Genomic DNA, 9,652 nt, shown 5'->3' with positions numbered 1-9,652 from the left:
GAGTATGCTAATTTAACTAATCATCATTTAAGGATATTTGTCAACAAACACAAAGTAATAAAATTGTTTTCTGCAACAATATGAATGATTTAGGTGTTAATGCAGCGCTAATCATTAGTTCCTGCTTAGTCCCTGCATAGCTACCTATTAACTACCAAACAGCACTGTAAAGGGATACCTTTATGTTATATCGAAAGATGTTCTAATGCTGAAATTTTTGTATTGTGCAGCCCGGTCTCCAGCTGTTAATGTTTGCTTTCAGCACAGAACCTGTGCGGCTATTTAAAATTTAAGTTTACAAAAACCTTTGAAGTTTTTGAGGAATGCTAAACATGAACAAATATAAGTTTGTTTCTGTAAGCTACTACTAATATAACTTTCAATATTGGTAATTGTGTCTGAATTAAAAACCTTGTTTGGTATTGTGTATTGAGTAATATTGTAAATAAAGGCGTTCTTGTATACTGTATCGGCTACATTTGGCTCGTGGTTGAGTCTCCCTCAGCAGATCTGTGGGCTGGATTTTGTCCGAAAACCCATGGGGGAAAAAAACACATTGACATAAGCTGTTTCCAGAATCCATTCTTAGCCTGCCATTTCTGATCCCTCAAAAAAAAAAAAAAAGAGGGCGGTGCTTGTTAGGTGCTTAGAAATTAATCACTCTTGTGGACCTTTATATTTGAGCTGCAGCTTAGAAAACTTTTCTTGTTTAAGAAACCGTTTTCATGCTACATACAATTGGAAAAATTTACGTTTTTATATGACGTTTTGAAAACTTAAAAACTATAAGAAAACAGATTATAAGAAACAAAAGGACACACTTTCGTCACTATTTGACTGATAAAAGAAAGACCTCCATACCAAAGAAAGGGTTATTGCTCGGACATTCCATGTCAGGTAGAAACCTTTTGACAAGACAGACTTCGGGCTTTAGAAGCCAAGCAGAAAAGGGGAAGCTTCTTTTTGTAGAATCCTAAGAGCTACAGCAAGAAATTTCAGTAGTTCGCCAGGTTACATACAGAAGAACTAATCAGAGCTAATTTGTGAAAAGCTTCTCAACGCAACATCGGGCGTCTAGAGAAAACCAAGGGGGAAAATAATACATTTCTACAAATAAAGGAAATTCAAATGAGGCTGGAGACCGCTAGAATGGACCTCTTCAGAAGATTATGGGAGGCTCGGAAGTTGATTCTTGTCGTGATGATTCCGATGTCTCTACTGCCCCTGCCACTCATCCATCCGAGCAGTGTGAGTAAATCACTTTCATTCATAGCAACTGACATGTCCTGAGTTATTTTTGAAAAAAAAAAAATATATATATATATATTTAGTAACCGAGGATCGGAACACTAGGGCTCACGACCAACAATGCACCAGACCCGGATTACCACCTCTCCCACAGGTGGTGGGCCCACGATGGAGCGGGAGATTGACAGGCGGATCGGTGCGGCGTCAGCAGTAATGCGGGCTCTGTACCGGTCCGTTGTGGTGAAGAGAGAGCTGAGCAGAAAAGCAAAGCTCTCGATTTACCGTTCAATCTACGCCCCAACCCTCACCTATGGTCACGAGCTTTGGGTAGTGCCCGAAAGAACGAGATCGAAAAAAATGAAAAATGAATGGATGGATGGATATATATATACAAATTTAAAACAGAATTAAGAGACACATTTATCGAGTAGATGTACTTTCTCAGAAAAAAGGTATGGTAGAGGTACATTATTGGCCACTAAAAGTACAACTATATTTCTAAGTTCAGCTGTGTTCCCTTCTCCATTGCATTCTCCAGAAGGAGAGGTGAATATATTAAAGTTTAAAGAACAATGTCAAATAAAAATACATAATATAAGTCCTGGAGATGAAATGGGGCATATGAAATCAACACAATTTTAAAATCTACAATTATAATAGAATAAGGTACAATTATGTTCCCTAATTTAGGATACAAATAAGTACCCTTGAGGATACCACCACTGTGACATATTTTCTGACAGTGTACAAGTGTTGCAGCGTGACAATATTGAAAAAATTTAGAACAAAGTGGAAGCTAGAAATTTAACAAGTTATTACTCACTGCTGGATGGAATGTCTAGTCAGCGAAGCACTGCTCTGCACAGTTTTCATGGACTCTGACATACCAGGTTCAACTTAGTCTCAGTTTCTGTGGAGTATAGAAATTAAGTTGGGGGTCACTAAAGCATATATTTGTAATATTTTAAGCCACCAATTAATGTGTGACTTCTATGAGGCATCAGCAATGACCTCCAGCAGTTACCAATTTGGAAAGTGTCCAGGTTCAGGATCTATAAAGCCTTTAAAGTGAACTGAATATGATTGAATGTCCCCAGATGTCATATCCAATTCAATTAAATATTTAATTTTATTTATCTATTTATTTTTGAGAAACTAATATTTTGAAACACCAGCAGCTGGTTCAGATGTTTTTTGTTTGTGGAGTGTTGTAGGGATTAATTTAAAATCCAGATTGATCTTTTCTCAAAACGTGCTTATATCAACCCTTAATTATATATTAAATTATCAGCTATATATATATATATATATATATATATATATATATATATATATATATATAAAAGCAATTACATAAATTATATTTATTTCGTTAGCATGTGTTATGTTATGAACTATTATATACAGTGCCCATCTCCAGAATAGATAACACCTGCAAATAGTGTTTATTGACCTGGTTGATCAGTTGTTCTGCCAGTCAGGCAGACTTTGAGGTCAAATCATCTTAACTAACAGCCATTAATATTTTTTCATGGCATCAGGAAGTCATTGATCACTTACTGATTGGACTTTCAACAAAATACAAACAGTTTAGATCACAACTAAAGCCCCAAATCGGATAGTTAAAAAAATAAAGATATCATCCAATGGTTAAATAACTTAATGCAAATCCTTTCCCAACTGTTAATAAATTAATGAATAAAGCATTTGTACCTGACATTAAGTGGTGTCTTCAGCAAATAAATTTAGGGCAAAAAACGTTTAAAAAAGTCTATACACTCTCAGAAACTCACTGTGGAACCCTTAAGGGTACATTTCAGTACCCATAATTAGGGAACATGATTGTATCATTCTAAAATATTACATTTTAAAATGTGTGTTGATTTCATACACCCCATTTAATCTCCCAGACTATAATAAAGGTTTACAAATATTCAACTCTGCTTCTGGAGAAGAGAATGTAATGTACCTTTAGGGAACACAACTGGACATTGAAACCACTGTTGTACCTTTAAATGTACATTTACAGTGTAAATGGTACAGTGTAGTTTGTACCATTAGTGACAATAATGTACTTGTACCATAACCTTTTTTCTAACCTTTTTTTGTGCAGAATGGCACAAAACCTGGCATGATGTATAATATTCTCTGAAAACATTACATTTTTCAAGTCTTGCTGAATCACTGTGAATATCTGTCCAGAAAGCCAGGAATACTGAACTAAAACTTCATGTTAGACCAGAAATATGTCCAGGTCAGAATATCTAATGGAAATCAATATTGTCAGAATGGACTAATTTTCTTGAGCAACAAACAGATTAGAGCCCTGCAAAACACCATGTGCTGGACTGGAGCTTAATCTGCCAGCTATGCACATTACTATGGTGTGCCTCTACCTTTGAGCCCGGGTACAGCCGGCAGGAGGCATGAAACATAAGAGGGGGGGTCGCAAGGGAGATGAAAGCATGCCAAGCAAAGCTTTAGGGGTGTTATTTGCTGTGAAATAATGTTACAATAGCTGCATGAAATGTTTTAGCTAAACGGGAGTAAAATAGCCTAAAAGTGCCTGTTTATTCATTTGTAGGGCCATTACTGACACCCATGTTTATTGTATTACCGTATGACTCTAGGATATGTAAATGGTTATTAATGTTACTTAACTGATTTTAGCCTGTTATGAAACCTGATTAATACATCAGTATGAATCACCTAACTAACTTCCTCCTGCTTTAGCCCAACACTAATATATGCAGACAGCTAGACAAAATATATTTGGGGCCAAAAATTGTTAAATCAAATCAAATCAAATTTATTTATATAGCGCTTTTCACAACTGATGTTGTCACAAAGCAGCTTCACAGAATTCCAGTAAGACAAAGATTTGACATGAAATGTAAAAACAAATGTAAAACCCTCAAGTGAGCAAGCCAGGGGCGACAGTGGCAAGGAAAAACTCCCCCAGCTGAGGAAGAAACCTTGGGAGGAACCAGGGCTCACAAGGGGTGACCCATCCTCCTCTGGTCAATCTACTGGTGATGATAGTTAGTAGTCCATAAGAACTTCAGTGTAGGGACAGCTTCGAGGCACTTGGTCGTTGCTGGAGCGTGGGCAGCTGATCTGAAGCGTGGAGGAGGGTCTCGACAGTCATCCATCAGTGTCCAGACAGACAGGTGGGCAGTTGTTTACTCGGAAAGATGTAAAGGGATGGAATTAGTTTTGAACTGTTTTGTGTTTGTAAAGTAGAAAATATGAAAATTTCCAGAGTGTGGCTAATGACTCCGGCAGATATGACTATGACAGCTTCAACTAAAAGGAGAGAACCAGGAGGACACACAGACACGGGAGCATCCTGAAACACTGGCATCCCTCCGCTCCACCATCAACAAACCTGAGTGATCGCGAGAAGCGTCGGGACGACAGCACCAGCGTCTCAGTTTACTATAATTCCCTGTGTCCATGGACCCCCCGGATCTGCCGCCTTTATCTATGGGGGAGTATTAGCTACCAAAAGATAAACTAAACAAATGTGTTTTTAGCCTAGATTTGAAGATTGCGACTGTGTCTGAGTCCCGAACATTATCTGGAAGATCATTCCAGAGTCTGGGGGCTTTATAAGAAAAGGCTCTTCCCCCAGCTGAGGCCTTCTGAATTCTGGGAACAATTAAAAATCCAGTATTCTGTGATCTGAGTGAACGTGGAGGCTCATAATAGGAAATTGTATCTTGAAGATATTCAGGAGCAAGCCCATGTAGAGCTTTATATGTTAATAACAAAATTTTGTAGTCAATGCGGAATTTAACAGGCAGCCAATGAAGTGATGATAAAACTGGGCTGATATGTTCAAATTTTCTAGTTTTAGTGAGGACCCTAGCTGCAGCATTTTGAACTAGTTGAAGTTTTCTTAAATTGCTGCTGGTGCATCCTGACAGTAGTGCGTTACAGTAGTCAAGCCTTGAAGTAATAAAGGCATGTACTAATGTTTCTGCGTCCTGAGGGGATAAGGCATTTCTAATCTTAGCAATATTGTGAAGATGTAAAAAAGCTGTCCTAGTGATACTACCTATGTCTTGATCAAATGATAAATCCGGGTCAATTATGACACCAAGATTTTTTGCTGCTGAACCAGGTTTAACTGGAAAGTCAGCTAGATTTAAAATTAAATCTGATAATTTATTTCTTGCCACTTTTGGACCCAAAAGCAGGACCTCTGTTTTGTTGCTGTTTAGAAGGAGGAAGTTACGCAACATCCAGCCTTTCACGTCTTTTTCACAGTCCTCTATTTTCTTTAATCTGTGTTTGTCATCGGGCTTGGCTGAAATATACAATTGTGTGTCGTCTGCGTAACAGTGAAAGTTAATGTCATGGTTTCTTATAACTGTGCCTAGCGGTAACATGTATAATGTAAATAATAATGGTCCTAGAATAGAGCCTTGTGGAATTCCAAATCTTACTTTAGAATAATTTGAATTTAGATTGTTTACTTTTACGAATTGATAACGTTCCGTTAAGTAAGATTTGAACCATAATAGGGCTGTCCCTGTGATTCCAACCATGTTTTCTAACCTTTCTATGAGAATATTGTGGTCTATTGTATCGAAGGCTGCGCTTAGGTCAAGAAGCACCAGCAGGGATACGTGGCCTTGATCAGAGGCAAGAAGAAGATCATTTGTTATCTTGACTAGAGCTGTCTCTGTACTATGATGTTGCCTGAATCCAGATTGGAATTTTTCATATATATCATTCTTATGTAGATATGAACTAAGTTGTTGGGCCACAGCTCTTTCTAAGATCTTGGACAGAAATGGCAAATTAGAAATATGCCTGTAATTAGACAGTGTACTAGCATCAAGATTTGGTTTCTTGATCATAGGTATAACTGCTAGTTTAAAAGCTTTGGGTACATGGCCCAGACTAAGGGATGAGTTTACTATAGTTAAAAGAGGATCAATAATAGCTGGTAGTACTTCTTTGAGCAACTTTGTGGGAATTGCATCAAGTGTGCAAGTTGTACAATTTGCAGAGGTGATAATCTTCTCTAGTTCTAATTGTGGGAGTGGGTAAAAGGTTTCAAGTCTTTCTTTTACAGTTATATTATGTTTTATATCATTCACATCGGGTGGCAGCCAGGATGGATTTGATCCTGTGGCTTGAGTTTGTTGTCTAATATTCTCAATTTTATTATTAAAAAAGTCCATAAAATCTTTACTGGTGAGAGTTGCTGGAATTAGTTGTTCAGAACCTGCTTGATTTTTTGTAATTCTAGAAAACACACTAAACAGTGCTCTCGGATTATTTTTATTATTGGAGATCAGCGAGGCCAGATATGCTGAGCGAGCTTTAGTGAGGGCATTTCTATACTCTATAAGGCTGTCCTTCCAGGCAGAATGGAACACTTCAAGCTTGGTTGATCGCCATTTCCGTTCTAGTTTTCGTAATGTTTGTTTTAAAGTACGGGTCTTATCATTATACCATGGTGCGAGCTTTTTCTGTCTTATACTTTTATGTTTAAGTGGTGCTACCTTTTCTAAAGTAGATCGACAGGTATTTTCTAGGTAATCAGTTAGTACATCTAGGTCCATTGGGTCTGATGGAGTTGGAACTGGGGTCGATAGTTCTGGTAGGTTTTCTATAAATTGTAGGGCGGTAGATGGTTTTATTATACGCCTTGTAGAATAGCGAGGGTTCTTACATATATTATGGCTAAAACGTAGCTCATATGAAATTAAGTAATGATCGGAGATTGCTGGGGATTGCGGTAAGATATTAATTTTATCAATGTTAAGACCTAGTGTCAGAACTAAGTCTAAAGTGTGGCTGCAGTAGTGTGTAGGCCCTGTTACATTTTGAGTAATACCAATAGAGTCTAAGATTGCGGTAAATGCCTTTTTTAGTGGGTCACTTTCCTTCTCAAAATGGATATTGAAATCTCCAACAATTATAACTTTATGATTGCACACCGCTAGGTTTGTAGCAAAAACGCTGAATTCTTTCAGAAATTCTAAGTAAGGCCCTGGTGGTCTGTAAATGTTGCATAATAAAAATGCGTCCTTTTTTGTGACCGGATTTGTAATAATAGTGGAGAGAACCTCAAAAGAAGAGAAGGTGTCACATTGTTTAAGACTAATTTCTAGGGTATTTTGGTAAATTACACATACTCCACCTCCTTTGCTTGATATTCTTGGGCTATGTGCATAATTATAGCCTAGGGGGGTGGCTTCATTTAGTGCTAAATATTCATTTGGTCTAACCCACGTTTCCGTGAGACAGAAAACATTGAATTTATGATCACTTATAATATCATTTACGATGAGTGCTTTTGAGTTTAGTGATCTTATGTTGAGTAACCCAAATTTTAGTTCTGAGGTGTTGCTGCTAGGTGTTGTGTATGATTTAATATTGATTAGGTTACTGAAACAGGCTGATTTTGTTTTTCTACTTTTACATTTAGTTCGGGGGAAAGACACAGTCTCAATACAGTTGAACCTGGGTGACGCCTCAAGACAGTTCGCAGACGGTCGGTTTAGCCTGTCTGTCTGCGGCCTGGTCCCGGCTCTGGATTGTCAGCAGCTATCTACACTACTCTCCTGACTAACTAAAAGACTATGTGCTATGCTGCAAGAAAGTAAGGCAGCACCCTCCCGCGTGGGGTGGATACCATCCCTACCTATAAGACCAGGCTTGCCCTCAAAACGTAACCAATTGTCTATGAAGCCCACTTGATTTTCGGAACACCACTTGGACATCCAGCAGTTTAACGCCAAAAGTCTGCTGTAAGCTTCGTCGCCACGCCGCATTGGTATGGGGCCAGAGCAGATTACGGCATCGGACATCGTCTGGGCCAGTTTAATCACCTCTGTAATATTACCCTTAGTTACCTCAGACTGCCGCAGACGAATATCATTGGCCCCTACATGAATGACTACCCTCGAATCTCCTATTAGCTAACAGTCTAAGGTTGCCTCTAATATCCGGCGCTCTGGCTCCCGATAAACAGCTAACTGTTATTTGTGCAGTGTTATAGCAGAGACACATTTGGAGCCTAAAATAGCTTTGAGTCCATGAGTTTTAAAGAGATATGTAAGTGTGAAAATCTCTTTTAGCTTCACTAAATATTAGCAATAATTAAACCATAAAAAAAATATACTATGGCAAAAATTTTTATTTGAGCAATATTTGATTGATTTTAATAATTAATTAATAATTCATAATATTGATTTTTTTAAATGAGCAACAGAGAGACCTTTATTTGTTCCCTACATTTTTTAACTTTAGGAGTTTAAAATTTATACTGAAGGCTCTTTATGGCTCCTTTATTATTAATAGTTTTTAGATTCTGTGCTGTCTTCTAGATAAATATTTTGGCACATGGCAAAAGAGAAGAATAGAGTTTATTATCTCTTGATCTACTGTATCTTTGGTCTTGTTTCCTCTGTAGGAATCATCATGTGCATATGTGCTGATTGTGACAGCGGTGTATTGGGTGTCAGAGGCTGTGCCATTGGGAGCTGCTGCATTGGTGCCAGCTTTCTTGTACCCGTTGTTTGGAGTCCTCAAATCAAGTGAGGTAAGAGACCTTTCATACATAAAAGTGACCTATTTTACAGTTGAAATCAATATTATTCAATCCACTTTGCAAATTATACAAACTCAGCTGTTTGCAATAAAGCAATCAAGCAAAAACATTTTAAATAGCCCAACCCACCTAATAGAATAAATGGTTTCTCCAAATCCAACAAAAATGCCTCCTTTAAAGACTATTGCAGCCTTCAGATCCAAGATAGGGTTTTGGCAAAGGAATCAAAGATCTTGGGGATGCTCTTACAGCCGGACTGCAAAATAATAGGAGCCACACAAGTACTCCAAAAGGTGCCATAAATCAGATTGAAGCGGGAGGATTTTAAAGGCAGAGACAATGTCTGTTTAGGCCAACCAAGCGCCGTGTCCAGTGATCTTGATGAGTGAAATGGTGTCGTTGACTCTGAGTGTAAGAGAGAAAAATCTGTGCTGGGACTTTTGATTGATGGCACAAAGGAGCCGGGGCAGAAGGATCTTTGATAATGCGTTTCTTGCCTGAATACTTTCGGGCGGCGATGCCAATAGGGTTGATGCGGAAGGAAGAGAAGGGAGGAGTAGAAAAGGGGCAGATCATGAAGCCACCTGAGACCTCCTTGACTAGAACTGACTAAAAAATGTCAGGTTCCGTTTTGGCCAAGAGCAGATTGCAAGCAGTGAAAGAGGAGTCAGGGAGGACTACCAGGCTGGGAGAGAAACCAAGGAGAAGGCCATAGAGAAGAAAACAAGCGAAAGTGGAGTCACGATGATGGAGGAGGCAGGTGGCGAATTCAGGCAGGTTTATGAGAGTGGAATAGAACTGAAGTAGTCAGCTGCTGATGAATCTAGGTGG

At 38.4% G+C, this 9,652-nt stretch overlaps 1 protein-coding gene across 2 annotated transcripts in view; it reads left to right on the top strand.

Moving 5' to 3' along the window:
- The first annotated feature begins 866 nt into the window (after nucleotides 1-866).
- slc13a4 (solute carrier family 13 member 4) overlaps nucleotides 867-9,652 on the top strand; it is a 46,781-nt gene continuing 37,995 nt past the window's right edge. For both annotated transcript variants that reach the window (XR_010802217.1, XM_066668236.1), the window contains exons 1-2: nucleotides 867-1,248; nucleotides 8,684-8,812. Coding sequence is in view for 1 of the 2 variants with exons in the window: in XM_066668236.1 (XP_066524333.1) it covers nucleotides 1,129-1,248; nucleotides 8,684-8,812 (249 nt within the window). In the remaining variant the exon portion in view is untranslated. The remainder of the gene's footprint in view (nucleotides 1,249-8,683; nucleotides 8,813-9,652) is intronic.

Source organism: Hoplias malabaricus, chromosome 4 (genome assembly GCF_029633855.1).
Source record: "Hoplias malabaricus isolate fHopMal1 chromosome 4, fHopMal1.hap1, whole genome shotgun sequence".
Classification (NCBI taxonomy): Eukaryota; Metazoa; Chordata; class Actinopteri; order Characiformes; family Erythrinidae; genus Hoplias; species Hoplias malabaricus.
The sequence above is the reverse complement of the archived record's forward strand: the minus strand, read 5'-3'. Positions and strand labels throughout refer to the sequence as shown.